The sequence below is a fragment of the Dicentrarchus labrax genome, unplaced genomic scaffold (genome assembly GCF_905237075.1).
Source record: "Dicentrarchus labrax unplaced genomic scaffold, dlabrax2021, whole genome shotgun sequence".
Lineage (NCBI taxonomy): Eukaryota > Metazoa > Chordata > Actinopteri > Moronidae > Dicentrarchus > Dicentrarchus labrax.
This window is the reverse complement of record NW_026136721.1, coordinates 30,335,203-30,358,781: the sequence shown is the minus strand read 5'-3', so window position 1 is coordinate 30,358,781 and position 23,579 is coordinate 30,335,203. Positions and strand designations below refer to the sequence as shown.

At 40.9% G+C, this 23,579-nt stretch overlaps 1 protein-coding gene across 1 annotated transcript in view; it reads right to left on the bottom strand.

The window, feature by feature from the left end:
- LOC127355621 (protein sidekick-1) overlaps positions 1-23,579 on the bottom strand; it is a 221,829-nt gene that overhangs the window by 120,914 nt on the left and 77,336 nt on the right. Inside the window, exons 2-4 of the mRNA XM_051386674.1 lie at positions 19,199-19,355; positions 15,134-15,240; positions 14,525-14,672 (exon numbers count right to left, since the gene is read on the bottom strand). Coding sequence (XP_051242634.1) covers positions 14,525-14,672; positions 15,134-15,240; positions 19,199-19,355 — 412 coding nt within the window. The remainder of the gene's footprint in view (positions 1-14,524; positions 14,673-15,133; positions 15,241-19,198; positions 19,356-23,579) is intronic.

The window sequence follows — 23,579 nt, the reverse complement described above, 5'->3', positions numbered from 1 at the left end:
AAAAAAAGGTTCAGTACACATGGTGAGAATCGATGAGAATCACCCATTATTCTAATCCAGTATAGACTCCTTCAGTGTGCATTTAAATATCTATTGTGTTATATATTATATATATATATTGTATTATGTTTAAGAGGTCCACGTACGCACCAACAGAGGCTACAAAAATTGCACTTGCTTTTGTAATAACAGGTGGAAATGTGAGCTCAAGTTCATGCTAAAAAGGTACCGGAATTTCAGTTTGCCAACAGCCCGGCATAAACGCTAACTACAGCTCAGCTACAACTCCATCAAGTTTGGGGAAAGAAGGTCTGTTTAGAACCATAACATTTCCCAAGAGGTGCAAGTGCAAAATGGACAGAGGACATTAATATCATTGCGAATGCTAGTTAGGCACCAACACAAAATTAGAGACCTAAGTGAGTGTGAACAATGTGTACAAGCCTGTTTGTGCGTGTATTGCAGTATGAGTACTGATTTATTTTGTGCATGTGTGAGTGAATATGCATTGGTTTCAGTACACTGTAATTATCTGGTGTGCCAAGGTGATAATGACAAATAGGAAACCTGTAGCACGACCTAGCAGTGAAAACTAAGAAACTGGTAAAAGGAAGAGGGGAAAAAAATGATTTTCCTCTATAAGGATGGACAGCTAAGTGTTTGAGCTAAAAACAGAGTACATTGGGTCACCACCTTCAATACTGTGAATGCATTTATTTCTTGACATAAGCCCCCAAGTCATAAACACAAAACTCCCACGTGAATAATAGAGCAGAGAGGTGAGAGCACGGAAAAAGAGAGCATAATTTCCCGAGAGCAGGAAACGCTAAAATTTTGCCTTTATTTGTCTGTGAGAAAAAAGAAACTTGTGACCTTCTGCTTATTGATCCAGCTCTCTGATCTTGAGGATGGAATCTTGTGACTCTGATATTAAACAGTCAATCAGCCCCTCTTTTTCTCTGGCAATCCTGGGGATGTTTAGTTTAGAAAATCCAAAGCTATATCTACAGCGTGGAGGCTGGTGAGCAAACAGCGATGTAGATAATCTCTTGAGAAGCATGTTTGTGCATATAAACAATTTGCTTAATTTGTTTAATCATTTGTTTCATGGTCTCTCCTGCCCTTCCTGTAGTAATCACCTGCCAGCCGCTAACAGAGTGTCAAAACCAAACCGTCATCAGTCACTCCTCACTGCACTGTGTAGCCTCTCTTATTCATTCTCGCCTTTGCTTTCCCTCTCTCTGTTTGGTCGATAGGTTAAGAACTCTTTCCAATGACAGATGTGAGTGTGAATGTACGTGTGCGTATGGAAGATGAGCGTGTCTATGTGTGCATGTGTGTACACTGTGGTCAGTGATGGATGCGTGTGTGGCAGGTAATTAAAAGTGTGATTAGTGGATAATTAAAAGAGGTCTCTGTCTTTAGAATATTTAACGACTTTAGACAGAGGACACGCTCACACACACGCATGCACACACGCAAGGTGGCAGGTGGGAGTGTGTTGGTTCAGACTTTAATGGGGGAATAATGATTCCTGAGATGATATAGGGTACAGGCAGCGAGAGAGGAAAAGGGGATGAAGAGAGGTGGCGAAAGAGGGAAAGTGGTGGATCAGACATAGACAAAAGACACGGCACATTTCAAAGATACACATCCACAGAATTAATCATCATCAGCACGAGCTCCACAAGCAGGACACACACACAGAGTCACAGTTACACACTTCTCTCTCTCTCTCTCTCTGTTTTCTGTCTGTCTTTGAGTGATCAGTTCAGACAGAAGCAGCTGCTCTCTGGCAGACAGAAATAGATGAGCAGAGAATCACTAAATCCAGATCCCGCAGGCTAACACACACATGGAAAGAGACAAGCACTTAGCATGCTAACATAATCACAAAAGACAATGCTAACATGCTGATGTTTAGCAGGTAAAGTGTTTCCTACGTTCATCTTCTTAATTGTGTAGTGTATTAGCATGTTAACGAGATCACCAAAGTTGTTACAGTTCATCCTGAGGGGGACATGAATATGAGTACCACATTTTAACAAAAAACCATGAAATAGTTATAGTTATAACCAAAATGCCAACTTACTGGTGGGTACTGGAGAAAAAAGTCAGGGCATCACCAAAATCAGTAGGATTCATCTTTTGGGACCATGAAGGTTTGTATAAACTTTCATAGCAATCCATCAAACGGACATTGCAATCTTAACCACAAATGTCAACCTCCTGGTGTCGCTAGACAAAAGGTCAAAGCATCACCAAAGTCATTAGGATGCTTCTTTTGGGAAATTATGAATGACCTGTGCCAATCCGTCTAGTAGATGTTGAGATATATGTCATGGGATAAGCAAAAAAATCTGACCTCCTTGTGGCGCTACAGGAAAAGTCAAAGACTTACCCTTTTGATACAATACATTTCTGTACTAAATTTCATGGCAATCTATCCAATAGTTTCACTCTTGAACAAAATACTGTACCCCTAGAGCCACATGCCTTGCATGGCTTGAAACAAACATGGGGGGCACGGACACATTTGACATGATGTACGACACCCTGCATTTACCTTTCATTTGAGGCAGTACAGGTTGTCTCTTGCAAAGGCCAAAGAAATGACAGGCAGGTAGTCTTTGCAAGTAAAAAGGGGTTTGCTGCTGCTGTGAAGCTACTACTATACCCTGATCATGCCAGGGTTGTATCTGTGTAGCTGAGTGCAAGCTTCAGAATGAGTCATGATGGTTGTACACTGGTACTGCTTCACAAATCGGAACATGCTGTGTGAACTGCATACATCTACTGAGATCTACTGATGACTGAGATCAAAATGTAAGTTGTTGTGAATTCAGTCACACTTCTATGGTAATGTGTTCGGCGTATGTTTACACCATGTATTAGCATATGTTTTGGCCTATCCAGATACCCAGATACAGATGGCATTTTAATACCAGGGCCAGGGGTCTGAGTATATGTAAACGATGGCCTAATAGGGCTTGTTACAGTACATAAAGTATTTACTGCAACAAGAACAAAAAAACAACCATGATGATTAGTTGAGGATCATTCAAATATGTTAAAGGAAAATATAATTATGGTATTTAATAGCAACATATTTTGAAACTGCGATGCAATCATCTGTGTCGCACTCCTGCGGTTTAGGGAGCTTTTTGTTCCTCCTCCTCCTTCCCTTCCTCCTGCTGCTTGTCTCCCTCCCTTGAGTGTGTGAGGCAGAGTAAGCTCCTGTCATTTGGGACAGTCATTAAGTACAGCCTCAGAGTTAATGTCTTTTTTACTTTCTACTTTTAAAATAAGTTTTCTTTTTACATTTAGTTTTTTGAGAAATGTGACTGGAAGAAGACAGCAAATCTGGAACACAGTTACAACTAAGGGACACCAAGTTAAGGACAGATGAGAAGAGCCTCAAATCCACCTGATTTATCCACCAGACATTGAGGCTGTTATCTTAGCAAACAACAAATATATCTGACTGCGATCAGGGGTCTGAAAATAATGGTGCTATCAACTCTAAAATATCCACCCAACTCTGCGTCAAGATAGGAAAGAAAATGCAATTTATTAAAAACATAATGTTTTTACCTTGTGGCATACGTGTGGGTCTACGTATAGCCTACAGACTTGGGAAAACACATCAACAGTTTAAAACAAAGCTACAACAAATTGCTTTTGGCAGAATAAGCAATGAATATTCATAGTCCGACAGCAGGCCCTAAAGTGCTGTCTTCATAATGCAATTCTATCCCACTCCACCTTGACAATGAATAATATTACCAGAAAATGCAATGCAATTAAAGCAACCCCTTGTTCCCTGTCTCCCTTTGCCACATGTGTCGCTCCCCCACTCCCCATGCAGTACAGTGATAACATTAAAAATTAAACAAGTCATCTGATTTCTTTACTGCAAAATTCATGTATAATAGTGTGGTGGTGGTAGAAGTCGCCTCTGGCCAATTCCTTAGCAACAACTAGTCTTTTGCAAGCAGATAAAATGTATGAGTAGAGACACTGGACCTAAATTAGACATAAAGAGAAGTAGACATAAATTATAGAGGCAATGGACTAGTCTTAAATCTGAAGTCAGAAAATCCTTCCGCAATTATTTACACTGTTGATTACAAATGCAGAAAAGATGACTAATAGTCTCAATTGAATACAGTATGCACAGATAAACTCTACAAACAAGTCTGGGTTTTTACAATTTACCCATTTTATTACAACAATCAATTTCAGATTAGTCAGTGGTCAGATAAAAAAAAATCGCAATATCCGCACAAATGCTCTACTGGGGAAACTCTTTGGTGTGAGGTGAAAAGAAACTGCTTGTGACTCCAACTGTATCAGAATGGGCACTTCGTCTACACCCTGCCCAACCCAATAGCTAGGTCAGCCACATGGCAATCAGCAACTTACAAGACACTGGACAGAAATGGGGGGGGGGAGAAGAAAGAGAGAAGAAAAATACTACATTCAGACTGAAAAGGGGCAGCCTGACGCTGTGTTTTGCTTCAAGTACCAGATCCAGGATGTCCAGCTTGAGTAACAGATCCCTGAGTGTGAACGCTTGCAGACACCAAAACAGAAGAGATACAGTGTCCCCACTACTGAGCAATCTAACAGGAATTTGCACTTACTTGGCGAATGCAACCTTTTGTGTTGTTTTGCCAGCGCTCTCTGCATGAGCACAACTGCTGCGTCAACAGAGTGGTCCCATTCAAATGAATGAAGGGCTGTGTTTCTTCACACAGTGCTGTTGTCTGTCTGAACCTGACCAAACTCATCTGTGATTTAAAACTAATGGAACACAGTGTAAGTTCAGTTGGAGCGCTTGTGCTTGCATTAGCTGATTGGCATCAGCTCCTTCATTCATACTTCACAATCACTGGCCCATTCATCAGCTGTTTGGCTACCATTTGACGAGTAAGGTCGAATCATAATCATACAAGTATACAGCGTATGGTATGGTAGTGTTGACCTGACTAAGAAGGACCAGTGTGTACGATTTAGAGGCATCTAGTGGTGAAGTAGCAGATTACAACCAACTGAACATCGTTGGCTACTGGAGTTGACGATCTGGGAATAAAAACGGGCTGTGAAGTGTGTAGGAGAAACTACGGTGGCTGCAAAACCATCTACAGCCAGTGTTCAGTTTGTCCGTCCAGAGCTACTGTAGAAACATGGCGGTTCAACATGGCAGACAACATGGAAGGTGACCTACAGCGTGTGTAGATAAAAACGGCTCATGTCAAGGTAACAAAATTATTATAGATTATTACACACTAATGAAAACATACCTATGAATTAGGGGTGTCACGAGAACCGATATGTCGGTACCAAGTTGATGCCAACGTTTTGAAAACGGGACGGTACGTGTTTTTCTACTGTATTGTCGGTACCGGGGAATCAATTCTTCCCCACCCGACTAATGACTGTCACACTGCTCTGCAAGAAACACGACAGACGCTCTATGACACAGATACGGTTTCTATTTTACCAGTGCGGACCAGGTAAAGCCAGAGTGAACAGCAGTGAACACATCAGCTGGTGTCATTCGTTACCACGTTGTTTTTGAAGGTTTTGATGTCTACATCATTAACAAGCCTCGTTCACACGCGCCTTGCCTGCTGTTGTTAAAACGGAATCACGGGTGAAAAAATCTCAAACGCAAGTTGTGGTTTTTTTGGGCGACTTTATAAAACTCTTAAGTCAACAGAGACACCAACAGAGAGAGAGAGAGAGAGAGAGAGAGAGAGAGAGAGAGAGAGAGAGAAGGAGTGAGGCAGGAAACCGGTGTGTGTGTGTATGTATGAGAGAGAGAAAGACAGGATTAGGTGTATGGGAAAGTATACTGAGGGGAATAGCAAGGTGAGCAGATTAAAGCAGTTTGTGACTTAAGTAGTGAAATAAGTAAATAAGAAAACATCTATTAGAAAAGGAGCCACCGCTGTTGTTTATTTGTAATGTTCAGATGTTTTTAAAAAAAGTATTAGTATAAGTCTAAGTACGTGGGATTTATTGTCTTGTTCTTGTATTTAACTGTGATATTGAATTGGTAACAAGAATCGAGAAATTTCACTGGTATTGGTATCCACTACTAAATTTCTGGTATTGTGACATGCCCACTATGGATATTATATTCCATTTCTGCCAATAGATTCCTCTAAATCTTACACACTGGACTTTTAATATTCATGTATGTATTTATAAAGTGGGGATCAGTTGTCCCCACACAATCCTCATTGCTGTTCAGATGATTTCTTTTCCATTAGCTATAAATGTGTCTCTGACTGAAGTGTGACTTCAGACCCATAGGCCTACAGGCCAATTAGTTCCACTGGTAAATAATTGTTTTTTATAACACCTGTCTTAACAACCCATAAATTCACCAATGTTGAAACAACACCAAGCCAAATCAATTTCCACAGCTTTGCTACAATCTTAAACGTACAAAAAATATTCACCACTTCCCTTTAAAGACACATGGTGAGATGAAGGTCGAGGGCGAAGGAATACCAGGATTACCATTTTCCCTTTGAAATGGGATCAACAACCCTTAATACCACCTGACAAGAAAAAAGTGTGAGAGAGAGAGAGAGAGAGAGAGAGAGAGAGGGCAAAGAAGCAAATAAGAGAGAGACAGAGCAACAGACACATGTCCACTGAAATGAAGAGAGAGGTAAGATATTGAAGTGGAAATGGAAGAGTTTACAGTAGAGAATTTTCATTCTGTTATTTGCCGCCACATTAGGCGACCAAAGGAGCAATTCAATTATGGAAAGGGATGGAAAGAGGGAAGAAAAAAAAAGAGGAGAGCAAGAAGGGGAGGAGAGGAGAGGTAAATTGGAAAATATCAAGTTCAGGCAGGCGTCAAAAAAAGGATTCCTGTTGCTTTATGTGCTGTCCTTTATTTTCTTCTCTAAAATTAATCAATGTAGAAATCTAGCGTGAAATGCTAAATGCTAATTTTCATATCACATCACAGTGGTGTATCTTTTAGCCAATGTCCTTGACTGCCATTAGTGCCAGAAAGGCAATTAACTTGAATGAACAGAACGCCTTGGTCAGGTAGATATTTTGGTTTATGTACAGTATATGTCTCCTCTTGTGCCATTATAAAAATCAACAACTGTAATGATTACAATTACTCATGACAAGCCTTATTTAAGCTGTCAATTAAAAACAGTGCTATTATGACTCTTAAAAGTGGGCAGAAGTATTGCTCCCAAAAAGAAAACCAGACCAAACTCTTTTTATGACTCTAATATCGTCTAGAAAGTTAATACATGGTATTAATACACAGTCATGAGATACAGGCAAAAAAATGACACAGCAAATTAAAATATATGTGGCCATTTTTTGCCAAGCAAGTCAGACTGGTAAGTTTAGCCTGTTTATCAAATAGATTGCCTCACGAGATTGAGGCAGTTTTGCTTGCTAATGTAGGAAATATTACAATAATTTAACTACTGGAAGACCACAACTGACAACATACTCACACTGTGGCAGCAATTCTTTAGTGCTTTTATGTGAAATGAATTTGTTAAATGTGCTGTAAATGTCGAGAGAGAAGATTTGATTTGGCTTTGGATTTTATATGGATCAATTTTCTCCACACATTGTACACGATGACCTTTTACAGACTTGCTGTAAATGCATTTATTCATTGTTGAGACCCTCCTCCCAAGAAGACTGACAAGTGGTCCAAAACATCCGAGGTTCACATTCAACTGACAAAAACCTCTGCGGATTGCAGTAATTAGGAAAGGGGCAAAGGAAGACGTCAGGTGATCTTATTACAGGTTGGTAGGGGTGGACCGATGGGTCAACACAACATTGGCCTTTAACATGGGAAACAGCTTTTTGTTTCCAACCTGCGGATCAATACATAACTTTAACATTATGTTCATTATCTTAACCATAATGAAAAAGACACAAATTTAAGCAACATTAACGCTATGTTTCCCAAACCTAACCAAGTGGTTTTGTGCTTCAACCAAACGTTAACTATAGCGTTGTCATATCATAAAATTTATTTATTTCTCAACCGTTTTGGCAGACAAATGTCGTTCTAGAGGGCATGAACCAACAACGTATTTTGTCATTTAAATTCAAAGACATTTTGTACATTAAGTTACCAGCACATTTGTATCGCAGTTATGATCAGCTTTGAAGAGTATGCTGGTTATGTGTTTGCACATGTAAACATAATATCCTGGTTTCAGAAACCTGGATAAACCCGTATTCCAGTTTCGGGAAACCAGGAAACTGTGTGATGCAAATGCTTTGCCTAGGTTTTTGATTATTCTCATGTTCGTAGGTGCATTCTTGATCGAAGTTATGTAGTAGTTAAAAAAAAATAGATAATATTAAGCAATTTAATGATGGACGGAAATTACTACTATGCTGAAATAAAAGTAGTAGTGCAGAGGATAAGGTTTTAAGACTCAACTTTTGAGGAAGCTAGTTGTTACAAGAATGTGTGAAAGTCAGAGACACGCCTTCACTGACGTAGACAAACAGAAACCTGGATACTGTTGGTGTCATGTAAACAGGTATATGAATAACAAAGTTTCTCAATGTTCCATTTACCATCATTATTAAAATTAGGAGACTCAAAACTGTACTCAGTATAAGCCTTAAGCGAAATACAGGGTTGTAAAATACAATACATGAGTAAGAAGACAAAACTTTGGCACATGGCTCTTCTTAGTGCAGCCATATGTCGTAAAGTCCTACATGTCTGGGATGTTTTTGTAATCCAAAAAGTAACTAAATCATATAACTGAGACGAGTCACATACAGTATCTAAGCTTCTGGTGGCTCCAGAGATTAAGTTCCAGACACAATGGATTCAGATGAGCTTAAACTCTTTACTCCAAATTCATTTCCTTTAACTATTTCAAGTCTTCTTCTACCTCTCTCTCAGCCACTTTGATCCTCCCCTTTGGCTGCCGTGAGAAACTCGGTCATTATGAACCACAGCGGTGCAGTTGTAGATTGAAGACCTTTCAAATTGCCTGGTTGTATTTTCAACTTGTGGTGGGATCTAAGCCTACACATCCTTTGAGTCTCCCTCCAAATGATGCTCTTTTTCTCTTGATCTTGCGGTCTAATACACACACATGCATACGTGTGCACTCTCGCAGACACAAACACACACAACATCTGCTTGCAAAGTTCAGACAGCGCGAAAGTTCCTTCTGTTCAGACCTCTGCTGTGTGTGTGTGTGTGTATGTGTGTGTGTGTGTGTGTGATGAAAAGCAGGAAAATAATGAATTGCTCTCTGTGTTAAAGTGGTGTTTGACAAATTAAAATGAATGATTGTCGAGACACATGCACACACACACACACACACACACACACACACACACACACACACACACACACAGAGACGCACACACACTCCTCCACAGCATATGGCTGCTTAGGCCAGGTCTATGAGGAGAAATATTTCCCATAAGGCCCAGTCCTGACATTGACCACCTGTGACATCCGCGCTATCCGCACTACTCGCCTCCCCAGCAACAAGGAACTGAAATATTCACTGTCTGCCCTCCCATGCTTCTGCATAGATCACTGCCTTTATTTGATCAATCTGGGCTCCCTGCGTCCCTGTTGGAAGAAGAAAGGAGAGTTCTAATTCTCCTCATCCTGGCTGTCCTCTTGAAGCTGTCGGCTATGAGAATCATTTCACGTCCATCTGCCACAGGTCTCAGAGCTAATTAAAAGCAGCAGCTCGCTTTCCTCGACCTGGGCTGCAGGTCACAGCTAAAATATCTATCAGCTTCAGCCGCCGAGGCGGCAGCACTGTCCCAAAGTTGTTTTGACTGCTGCCGGACAGTGGAAAAGAAAACAGACTCAATATGTTTGAAGTTCAGAGCCCATGTGAAAATGGGAGGATGGGGTGGGTTGCAAATCAGAGTGATGGCAGGCCAGCATTGAGACAGAGGGGGAAGGGAGTGAAGGCTCCATTAGATTAGAGCAGAGTGTGTGGGAAGTGACAGCTTGTAAGTTCTTTTCTGGACCCTATTTTGAGGGCTGGGGAGTTTGGGAATGTTCATACACAGACAGGATGTGTGTGTGTACGTGTGTGTGTGTGTCTGGAGTGCATATGTGTGAACTGAGGGGTAAGGGGGAGTGAGATTGTGTGTGTGTTGAATATGCAGATTGGGGTTAGGGGTAGGCACATGGACATAAATTGAGAACGGTGGGAGAGGTAGAGAGACAGACAGCGAGATGGGGCTGGGGACTCTGGGAGCGATGCATATCGGATCAATAAACTTCATAAACAACATCATCAGCTCGGTCACCACGAAGACAGCCAACCGCCAGGCACCATCTGGCCCTGTCTCACCGGACCGCGGGATCAGCCAGCGTAACCTCGCGCACAAACACAAACGTGTACACACACCGTTACACACGCAGGGCCATGCAAATATTCAGCGCACTCACTCTGACACGCATGAGCGAACACAGAGACGGGCGAGCCAGGTAGACGCAACTGAGATTGGTCTGGAGAGACAGATTGTGTGCGTGTGTGTGTGTGTGTGTGTTTGTGTGCGTACACCAAAGCAGTTAAGCAGTTTATTCAGGAACAGAAGTTTATGGGTTCTGTAACAGTATATCTTGTAGCATGATAATTACTGTAAAAGAGACAGAAAGTGAGAGAAGGAGAGCCAGCGGAGAGTACAAAGCAATATAAAAAATAATTTAGAGGCAGAAGAGTAGGAGTGAGAGACGGAGCAGGGAGGTGAGAAGGGGGAGAGCGAGAGGAAGACATGTCTTGTAGAGACAAGAGGGGAGCTGTGAAGAAAGGTGCAAATTAGTCTTTTCTATGAGGGTTCAAAGGAAGTGTTATGCATGAATCTTCATCACAGTGTGTATGTGGGGTGCAAGCAAATCAGAATATTTCATCTTACAATGCAGAGATAAAAGTTTTTGTCCAGATCATATTAATACTTGAAAATGATGTGGTGAGATGTTTTTTGAAAAGCAGAAATCACTAAATTATAAAAGTTATTTGAATGAAATGTTTCTGCTTACATTTTATCCATCTAGCAATGTCATTAAAATCATTTCTATATCACAAAATATATAACCACAACCTCGCTGCAGGTGGCAGAAGCAGCTGTCATTTTTATCTTGTTGCCATGGATATATGTACTGGTGCGAAAGCCTTGAATTTTCAGCTGCACACCAATCAGGCTCAAATTAACTGCCAAGATCACTGTACCCCAGTGTGTACCCTGTCCCATAATGGAAATCATATCTGATCAGTCAAAGGGTTTCTCCTAAATTCTTGTATTTTAGTCTCTGCTTTTAACTTGTGTGTCCTGCATAGACATTACACAGGATAATTAGATATTTAAATCAAATAATATAAAATGTTTCAAAATGTTGATCAGTGGCGGACTTTCTACATTATCGATCTGGGTTAGAGCTGCTGTATACATTTTTTGCTAAAGAAGAAATAATAAGTTATCATTAGTAAACTGCTCATTACCATTAAACACAGAAACCCCTTCAAAACTGCACAAGCACAAATGACTCTGAAACAAAAATAAAACCCCTTTAAAATACAGTCAAAAATGTTACTGGTTGAATTAAATGGTGCCCATAATCAGTGAAGTTCAGACTCTACTTTCCCTTTTCAACATTATTCTAATGAAATACTGAAAAGTTGAAAATAAGATTCACATTTAAGACAAATTACCAAATCTGACTTTTTAAGTATTTATGGGCTTTTATTGCCTTTATGATAGAGATAGCTGAAGATAGACAGGAAAGGGGGGCAGAGAGAGTGGGGATGACACGCAGCAAGGGGCCGCAGGTCGGGTTTGAACCCAGGGCCGCTGCAGCAAAGACTCAGCCTCGGTACATGGGTCGCCAGCTCTATCCACTGAGCTAACCGGGCGCCCCAAATCTGACTTTTTAAGACTTTTCACTGCACAAATACCTCTTTGAAACGAGTTAACTATCATCAGGTGTGAACAGCTTTTGTTTGGTAACGCTCACTGAACCTGCCATGCACAAATACTTTTATGCACTATGTCCAACTAACTAGACTGCTGGTTAAAGTTAGCTCGCTAGCACCCTGAAGCCAGTATAATCTTGGCCACAGTGTATTGTGGCTAACCAATGTACTCACATAGTGTTGAAGTATTCAGTGAGAACACTGATTGTGTAATTTTCTGGTCTGATGTACAGCTGTGCCAGCTGTTTGTCAGATGTGTGAAGAAACATATCATGTGAAATACTAACTGCTGAATCTATCTTTCTCTCAGTGTCTGTCAGGTTCTCTCCTCCATTTGTGGAAGAGAGAGACTGTACTGGAATATCTGTCTCTCACTGCATAAAACTGGTATATGGTCTAAATAAAACACCTATGACATGACTGTGTGAAACAGCACCTCTATTTATTATTCCCAGAATGTCACAAAAATTATATTTCATAAAAATGGGTTAATTTCTTATGGCTTTAGAGGAGGCAGTCAGGTATTCAATAAAAACTCTGTCTGCAGTAAATAGCTGAGAAAAACCCTGAAAATTAATAGGTTACCTTGATAATAAAATGCATGGACTGAGTTTTTTATAGGCAGGATGTTTATCAGTTTTTACTCAACTTAATCAAGATGATGTAGCGACATTAGCAACATATACAATCTCCAACACAGGCCACAGCGTCATCTGTGTTGTGATCAAGAGGCCAAACCTCCCAACTGACTGCTCAACTGAGTACACCTGCCAGACTGTGGCAGCCAATTGCTCACTGTCAAATCATATAGTGTTTCAAATGCTCCGCTAACCTACTGCTGCAATGGTTACATCAGCGCTTACTCTGCAATATCTGCAGCCACCTCTAACTCAACCCTCATTATCTTCACTTTATGCTTTTACTATTAATTGCATATGTTTTGCTGTTTGGCTTTTGCTATTTTTCACAACTGGTTCTGGATGGGGATATTCCAGAACAGATCCATACCGCCAAACTATGGTGTTTTAACAAACATTAAAAAAAGCTGTCTTTTTACCCCTCCCCGGAGGCGACAGCTTGCACAGCAGCTCTGTGAGGCTGGACTTGCACTTGGACTTACTAGGGGCCCTAAAACCACTTCGTCTGGGAGAAGTTTGTGACTGGGCTGCTCTTTATTCCCTGCTGTCAGTGCTGCTTTGATCTGGCTAAGTGGCAATTTAATTGCTTGATAGACAAATGCACATTTGTAGCATTACAAGCCTTATATTACCCTGACTTCAGTCAGATATTTTTAAAGATTCTTTTTCTTTTTAATTGTAAGTGGTAGCGGTAGTAGTGCTCTTATTTGTGGTGTGTGTCATTAAGGTGGCTGAGGGCACTGTAGTGTTTATGGTCTGACAGTAAACACTTTGAATGCAGGCAGTGTCTTGAGCAGCAAAATAATTGCAGTCCACTGTCATTAAGCCACTCAATGAAGCCACATTAAGTTAACCGAAGAGCCATTTTAACATGTCCATTCAATTTAAAAAGCAAAGTCAAACTTGATGTGAACCTATGAAAAAAATAATAATGATAAAACTGCTTATGTAACCTGAGTCCACAAAGCTTTATCAAAAGCACTTTTGAGGTGGTGACTGTCATAAAAGGAAGGAAAGGAAAAAAGTTGCCGGTCTGGCCATTTACGTGTATAGCAAGGCCACTGACAATTTCACTCGATAACACACAAGGGAGCAGTTAGTGTTTTTAATGGGAAGTTAGTTATCTCAGAGTGTGAGAGCAGCCAAATAAAATCTCTGAAGGTCTCTATCTCAACACCTACATTCACTGATGAGTGGATTCAAACAGGTACATATTCTGAAATAATTTAAGATACTGCTTCAATCTATAGCACATTATTCTGAAAAACCTTTCACAACAAACCTACACTTCGTGGCTCTGTCTGAATAATTACATTATTAATACACTGTGTGAACATTTTTCAAAATAACGACACTGACAGGATAGCACTAGCAGCTACGGAATAATATGCAAATTACAGGCATTTCAAAAGCAACCAGACAACAGCATTAGACAAAAGACTGTGAAATACAGCTTACACAACACATCCAGGGACCCTCATATCTCTGCTGCACAATTAATATGAAAGAACATCTCGTGTGCACCTAAAACTACTTAATAACCTTGTAGATTAGACAAGTTAAAAAGATTGGATTCATTGAAAAATCCATTTAATCTTCGCTTGATAATGTCGTAGGTCTATTGTACAGATGTCTAATGAAAAGGGTCAGTTATCTAAATGGCTTATTATTCATAACAATTGGTGTGCAAGGATTAAAAAGAACTTTTGTGCTTCTAGAGCGTGCTAATTAATATACCACTGAGGGATAAGAACTGTAAAATTAAAATTTTATCTCAAGCAGTATTTTGTTACACACATTTTGTACCAGTGTGGGGGCAGAAGTCACTATATAAACGTGAGCATGTGCTAGAGAGAGAGAAAGAGAGACAAAAAGAGGGAGAATGAAAGAGACACTTACAATCGGTTGTTGGGAATTATCTTATGTCCGTCTTTGTACCATGTGACAAGGGGTCGAGGGAAAGAAGAGAGGGGAGGCTGGCTGATGATGGCTGCTCGGCCCTGAGTAACCGTCTTTCTCTGCTCCTCAGCAGAGAAATTCTCCAAAACTGGAAGAGGAGAGAGGTATGAAGAGTTAGAAAATCATTGTGTCAAATTACATGTTGCCAGAGACAATATTAATATGAGCAATTAAAATCACTACTGCTAAAAAAAAGCAGCATTAGGGTCTTGTCACACCGGAAAGTGGCACAGCAAAATTCATCAGTGTGTTTTAAATGCTGGTTTGACAGTGCCATGAAATGCTTTACACATATTACATAAGATATTACTTTCTGATATTTCAATTTCCCCCTTCCTAGTACTAATAAAATACTAACAATGCATTTTAGTTGGACACTGTTTTGGACTGGAAATGAGGTGACTAATTGTAATTTCTGTTGGACTTTAAGAGACAGGCTGCTTGTTGGTGCAGACAAATCACTGGTTCCATTTTCGTCAAAAACAGCACTGTTACAAAAAGACTCCGGTGTAGATGTTATTATAATGGTGTAAACACTTGTGTACTCACAGGCCACCTGCACCTCTGTTCTCCTGTGTATGACTGCTCCCATCCTGTTCCTCACGATGCACTGATACAGGCCAGCATCAGTCCTCTTCAGAGACGGGACAGACAACCTAACGGTGGACATTCACATAGAAAGCATGGGGATTAGGGCGTGTTTTTCACCCGAGCTATCAATAAACAAGATATAAACACTTCAGACACAACTCTTGTACCACAACACTGACAACATTTGTCTGCCAACAGCAACAATCTGTTACTCATTATATAATGACAATAAAAGTCATCAACAACAGGAGGCATTATGTATCAGTATTGTCTTTTGTGTATTTTATTTATTTATCTATCATAAATCCATTACAACCAAAAGAAGGGCACTACTGTAAAATATTCTTTACAGAAAGGGATGAGAAATTACATTCAGAAACAGGTTTTATTTGTGTCACTTCCATAGAGGCCATCAATGAATGACAATTATTTTTTTTCTTTTTTGTTCATTTAGATGAAGATGAACATAATGGACTTAATGAACTTGCTGTGTTAGGTTTTAAATTCAAGTTTTACATAAAGGGTTTTTACGTGTGATGTGGCCACTGAATGCACTGTGTGAAACCTAGAGATACATTATATGAATTTCTTTTCAACCAATGCAATAACCGATACATTTACCTGCTTCTCATGGCCAATACTGATTTTTACACACTTGAGGGTAAGAAAGGCTGATTTAATATTCCACAGCTCTGTTCTAACCAAATCTAACATCACTAATGTTAACAGAACAAAAACAAACAACAATTCTGACTCTTCAAATGTTCTTTTTTTTGGGGGGGTAAAGTACATAAAAAAACTTCACAAACATACTTTGCCATATAGTCTATCAATCCTTTTGCATAAGAATTACAAACAGATTATTATCATTATAGGTTGATCATTTATCTTTATTAATTGAATTATTGGAATAATTCATAATAATATACATTTCCCATAATCCCTATAATTATCGTGCATCCCTGGTGAAAGCAATAAAAAGCGATCCACAGTTTAGTCCATATTGACTTCTGTTGCACCGACTGTAAAACTGAACTCGGTATAGAGAAATGTGAGTTAGATGTAAAAACAACTGCTGAAAAAGGGAGGGTTGGGAGTGATGTTTGGAGACCAACAAGACAGAAGGGAAAGAAGGTAAAGGTCTGTTTGTCCATATGTGTATTAAATTCTCTTTAAATGACCTTGATCTGAGAACGGATTTGGCCGAAGGTTGATAAAGTTCCCCCAATAACAGAAGGGAAGGCGGTGTGGTGCATATGTACAGTATGTGCGTGTGCACCACATGAGAATGTTTTTGACTGTGTGCATGTTTTTTTCAGAGAGGGGTTGTTAATGGGGTTTTAATGGACTGTGCTTCACTAATGGGAAGCTTGGCATAGGATCTAGGTTGGTTCCATGCTGGACAAACACACAAATGCATACACACACACACACACACACACATGCGTGCACACACACACACGCGCACACACATATTACACACAAACCGGATAGACACTGTAAAACTGGACATCGCTCTGGGGCTCATTATGAATACCAGGACAGCCAAGTATTTAACTCCCAGGCTGTCAGTGTATGCTGCCAACACACACAAATCCACACACACACAAATACACACATGCGTACATCAAAGACTCACATGCAATTCCATTTGAATCAGAAATGACATTACACAGCAGCTCTCATCCTGAAACAGATTTTGATATTGGACACTTCCTAACACTGCATCTCTCTCTTTGTCTGTGTTCCATTACGTTTTTTAATAGGCGAGCACGGTGGGGCTGTCACTGCATTTTTTTTTTTTTTTTTTTTTTTTGAAATCCCAACGAGTTTTCCGTTTTTATTTCTCGCTAAACACAAAGTACAATGTTGACAGGTCCCAATCAGTACAATCACTTTTCAGGAAATTTCTCTGACAGCCTCAGCTCTGCGAGTGAAGTCAAATTCCCCGAGTGATTTAAGATAAGACCAATTTTAATCAGGTTGAACAGAAAGACAGCTTCAGTACAAAAATTGACCAAACCCTCCCCTCAGTCTGAATACTCAGAGGACGAGATGTATTTCTACAACGTGTGATGTTGACATTTTAAGACATTTTATAAGCGTGTATACAGAGAAACACATTATTTCCCATTATACCGAGTAGTGCTTAATATCCAATATAATTAGTCATCGTCTAATACCCGAGAAACAGACGGCATTCTCTTAATTTTCACCAATGTGCTGTGTTTGTGTTTAATGATGAGAAATCAGGTGGAGCAGGTTGCTATATTTTTAACAGCACAATTAGGCAGCATTTAATAAACACAAGAGTTTGGCTTGAAAAAAATAACTCTTAACTATTCTGACTATTTGTCAGCTATAAATATGATACAGATTGGAAGACAATTCAGTAGCCTTGTCAACAGTGTTCCTAAAAACAAAGCAAATGCTGTTTTTCTGCTTCTCTGTAAATTAACTTGTCTAGGTGATGATTTTATTATAACTCACTCTGTGTAAAAAGTGACAGGCTACTGTAGCTGAACTGATGCTGAAGAGGGAAATGTAACTGAAGTTTCTATTAGTGTAAATCATTTTCATTTCCAGTGCTGCTGCTCATCCAAATTCTTCACTGTCCAGTACATTAAACAGCATAAGAGGTAAATAAAATAAATCAGACTGTATTATAAAGAGAAGCCATGAAAGGGGACAAGTGTGTGATTCTGTATACGCCAGGATTATTCTGAATATGTGAAAATGGAATGGGTCTTCTTTTTTTTAAACGTATTCATTTATAATCTGTCTAATATTTATGTGCACTTGCGGCTAGTTTCTACATCACGCTTGTATGAGTTGCATACTGGAGGATTGACCTATTTGTGATGTCACAAATCATCCTCATAGGCCTGCTCCTTAGAATCTTCCCCTCCCCTTGAGATTTTCAATGAACACAGAGAACCTTTCCACTTTCAGCAGATGACTGTAAAAAACCTCTTTCTACTGTCAAACTCTGCACACACACATCATTCTGCACAGTGAAGCTCAAACATCCAACTGTGGGAACAAGAAGAAAAAACATTGAGTGGTGGGGGACTTTAACCATCAGAACCATTTGGGGTTTTAGTATTTTGCTCAAGAACACTTCGACATGGACAGGAGGAGCCCGGAATTAAACCACCAACCCTTTGATTAGTGGACGATCCGCTCCAACTACCTACGTACATTAAACTAAAACTAAAAAAAGCCCTACAATTCCAGATGGTCACACATTCACGCACACATTCACGCACACATGTACACACACAGACACACACACACACACACACACACACACACACACACACACACACACACACACACACACACACACACACACACACACACACACACACACACACACACACACACACACGCACGCTCTCTCATAGTCACTGCACCCTGCCAATTCAGCATAGCCCTGGCCTCACCAAACTAAACTAGCCAGAATGCTTACAGCAGTCCAGAGCTACACAACGCCTCCTGGCTCGAACGGCGACTGCCTACAAAATGCTGGCTCAACCTCTCCCTCCCTCAGTGTGTTTGAGTTCCCAAGATTCCCTCCATTTCTGAATGATGTGAAAAACAATTTTGTTTCACAGCTGCAGTTTTGCCGAGAGGGATTGCTTAGCTCTTACCAAACAGCACACACAGGGACAGAGGGGCAAGGGAAGAGAGAAATGCAGAGAAAGAAGCTCAGACATATTGATTGGTTGTCCTCATCTTTCCCCAGACCATATACATATTTATGGTGCTAATGTAATTATTAATCTCACTTTGGCTCCACTGTCTAAATGCTCTGACCTTCTCTAAACACACTCCATCACTTATGGGCAGCTGTTTTACATGCTACAGGCGTGACTGAACACATAGAACATTCTCAGAAGGAAGGATGGAAACAGGGATAAGAGAGAGGATGTCAGATAGACAAACAGGCAGATACGCATTTAAAGAACAGAGAGATCTACGACAAAATGTCAGATACATAACCAGTCAGTGGTAACTGACCTGTACTGTGGTGTCCAGTCGGAGATGTTGCTGTTGTTGAGAGTCCAGCGGTACTGCAGAGGCCAGCTGCCTCCAGCCAGGCAGGTCAGTACCAGCCTGTTTCCCTCCAACACCACCTGCTGCCGCAGTCCACCCCCTCGGAGGTAGGGAGCCACCTCTGACAGACAGACAAATACAGAGAAATGACAATATGTTATATTTGTTATTGGAAAAAGTCTGCGTTAGTCAACCTTGAACAACGGGGCAAATTTCATCTTTATTCATCCAGTGTAAAAAATGAAAAATAATTTTGTTTGCGTTTTCTCCTTTGCACAAAGACCGAGTGGAACATGAGTGACATACCAATGGACCTTGATTCTATTGTGTATAGTTGCAGACTGGAATCGACAGTTTGTGTAATAGTGTTGGCAGGTGCCATTTAGCAAATGTCAAGGCAGATATGAAAACAAATTTCAGACTTAAAAAAGGCATCAAAGCAAGACTAAAAATCAATGCATTTGCCTCTACGTTTATGTACTTTCCTGCTTCTGCAGCCAAAACTCTGGCCTTATCACCTTTATCACTCTCTCATTTATGCCATCGTTAAAACTCATCTAACAGAATTTACAAGGACTTTCTCTGGGGAACCTCCAGTTCATTGGTGAGGTCTATCAGAGCTTTCCTCTACCGGTGATCCTGCAGACTGTGGTCCTTAAAAAAGTTTCCTATCCAAATGTCTCCTGTAAAGTGTCAGACCTGAACTTGGATGTATTTGTTGCAAAATGTTTCTAATGCTCATTCTTAGATGGATTAAATAGAGATTCTGACGTTTATAACAAGGAATCAAGGAAATATATTTATCATTATACAATACAAGGTTGTATAATGAAATCAAATTGTGTACTTCATCCATGCTACACACACAGTGCGGTAGTTACAAGTGATTGTCCCAGGTGTTTGATGTTATGACATTACTTTTAAATTACACCTGGCAATAAAGGCACACACACTGTGTACGGCATATGATGCATGTCAAAACACACATCTATTGTTTCCTATGTAAGCCCACACACCAGCGGCATGTGCATGATGATGCGATATGCATCACTGTGTTGCCATGTCTATTTCCCAGCATTGATGCGCATCAACGGTCCAGAAAAGCAGCATTTCTATCACATTTACTCCCCGGAATGACACGCTGTAACTTGACTACTTCTCCTGTTTGCACAGAGCATCTGCTGTGTTGCTGGCATCGATTGAATTACATCAAATGCCAGCGTATATTGCACTTTGGGCTTTTCATGAAGACAAAGGTCACACTCTAGTGTGTAGTCACTTTCAACTTAAACGTATAACAAGTTTGGACATCCTGTTTTGCAGATGTGTGGAATTGATAAAAAAAAAAAATTAATAAATACAGCCACACTCACTCACTCAGCTTGTGGCATGTAAATAACCTGCATCCACCCAGCTGATACACATTTTACTGTGATTGACAATGCTTATTCACCTCCACCTCATCTGTTACTTTCCTATATCAGGACATTGTGTATTATCACTTCCAGTACATATAGTGTACTCCTAGACTGTCAAGTATCCAAGCATAGAGATTGTACAACACTGTACTGTACAGCGAATCACAATACCAATACTGCATCTGATGATAAGGCTGTTGAAATCACTCACCCTGCTTTGCGAGGTACATTTAGTGAACAGCTCAGCTGCAGCTGCCGTCTAAACAATGCCATCCAGTCTTTAACTCTTGGCTCAGGTGGTCAGACCTGGCTCAACACCACACAGCATAGAGGCATCAAGGCTAAAGAGTCTGTCCACAGCAACTAGCTTCAGGACTTGTCAGCATGTGTTGTGGCCTGGATCCACTAAACAAAAATCAGCATCTTGGTTTGGGGTGTAGAGTGGGGGCGTGGGGGTGGGGGTTTTAGACAATGAGATTTATTCAACCCATCAACTATTTACACACACATACACACATGAGCTGGGTTAGAGGGGGCAGGCTTATCTGCTTGCTACAGTATGTATGGACAGGTCCATAACTCTAAGGCAGAGTTTTACATTCTCCTCTTCTCTCTCTCCTTTTCCTGTCAACTCAATCTTCTCTCCTCCCTGCCTTTTCAACTTCCTCAGTTCTATCTTTCCTCCAGCCCTCTCACTTCATCTCCATCGCCTGTTTCCTTCCTTATTCCTTATTCCCAATGGATGTCTCAGGGCCACCTTTTTCTCCTCGACTCTTTCTCTACTTTTCACTGTTTCACCCTATCCCTCTCTCTTTTAGATTGATAGCTGCCTGCTCCGTGAACAAGAGGGAAGTGTTCCATCTAAGACAGATTTATACGGGAGTCTCTGTGCTTGTGTGTGTGTGTGTGTGTGTGTGTGTGTGTGTGTGTGTGGGTGAGAGAGAAACAGTGTGTGAGCGTGCATGTGAGCGTAAGGATTTATTTGGAATATTTCGTTTCTACAGACGATGGCTGGCAATGCAGACTCCAATGTCATACTGCTGACCAGCACTATAACTCACCGCTGCCTGCCTGAGTGTATGGGTGTCTTGTGTGTGTGTGTGTGTGTGTGTCTGTGTGTGTGTGAGTGTGTGTGTGTGTGTGTGACAGAGAGAGAGCAGCAGAAACGCAGCCTTAACAGATTACCAAATATGACCCTCAATTAGAAAGATACAGAAAGAAATAGAAAGACGTGGCCGTTCAGCACCTGTTTCCATCCTTTCCACTTATCTTCCTCTTTCTTCATACTTCATACATTGTACAGCTGCATGTTGCATCCGCCTCCCCCACTCCACTCCTCATTGCCCTTTAATCCCTTCGTCTACTTTAAAGGGAGTCCATTAAGAGCTACAAATAGAGATAGAGAACTCCACATCTGAGAGGAGCAAGGTCAGCTAACAGCATGTTTCACTCACTGATGTCGTCCGTCTCTCTCTCTTCTCTGCTGTCTGTCTCTCTGTCACTCAATGTCAACATGTCACTGTCTCTCCCTCGCAGTCTTCCCATTTCCTGAACCTGTCTTTCTTTCTCACAAGCTGTTCTACCCAACCACCTGTCTGTCTATCAAGACCACCTCCCCTCTCTTTTGTTCCTCCCTCCTTCTCTTTCTGCCCCTCGGTCCATCTCTGTCAAAGTGTGTGGCAGCTCAAGGTCTCCGCTTTTTGTCTCTTTGGGAGGAATGTTGCCTAACAGAGAGATTGGCCTCCAAATGCGACAGGAGAGTCAAGAGGCAGACGTGCACGATAGTGCACGCAAACACACACCTCATTCCTGGCGCAACACGTGCGTGTCTCCGCTCCCGGGCCGGTCTCATGAAGCTGCTTAGGCAGATTCTGGGGAGGAATTCAATTTGCCGGGGAGATGAGCTCCGTGATAGAGTTGAGAGGGAGGAGAGGAGGATGAAAGGACAGGAGGAGAAGAGGAGCAGGATCGCAGCTCCAGGGCTGATAGTCCACTACGATCCCGCCCTCTCTCTCCTCTCCGTCTCTCTGCACTTTTACAGTGAGTGCATGTCTGGCCTGTGATGACTTGTCCTTTACAAATGGAGCCAGCAATGTTCATTATTCTCACATTGGGCTGCATTAAACATCCCAAAATGAATCCTGAATTTTACTGCAACAGCTGTGGTGAGATTTCTTCTGGCCCGACATGAGGTCAAGGTGCTGCCTAACTGATAACGACAGGTAAAGGTGAGGATTTTGTTTTTTGTTGAAAGATTGACATTTTTCTAACCCGGCTGAGGTCATCAAGAAAACTTACGTTGCCAAGTTTGCAATTAGATATGCGGAGGAAACCCTGTGGTGTAAATACATTTCAGAAAACTGACATAAGAGTGAGAGTGCAGGAATAAAACAAAAGTTGAGTTGGGGATCTTATTCCAGCAGTGCCTGTTTAATTATGTGTGTGTGTGTGTGTGTGTGTGTGTGTGTGTGTGTGTGTGTGTGTGTGTGTGTGTGTTCAGTGTGCGTGGGTGTGTGTGTGTGTGTGTGTGTGTGTGTGTCAGGTCAGAATTAGGGTCACTTACTCCAGAAAAATCACTTTATCTTCATAGAGCTGAACCCCTACTGTGAGACAGGGCTGGCAGAACTGGCTATAGTCTATGAATACTGATTCACTGATAGCATGTTTCTCTCCCTCTCTCTCTCTCTCTCTCTCTCTCTCTCTCTCTCTCTCTCTCTCTCTAACACACACACACACACACACACACACACACTCACCCTTCACCATGCTTTTTTGACGCATGAGGTTGAAGGGGAGAAAATAACTAAATCAGACTCTTTTATTACAAGTAATTTTTCTATGAATAAGCGGGTAAAAGTTGCATGGCTAAGCAGTTTCTTTTTCATGGCAAAAGCAGTCTATTTGATTATGGGCTGCAAATGAGTTCT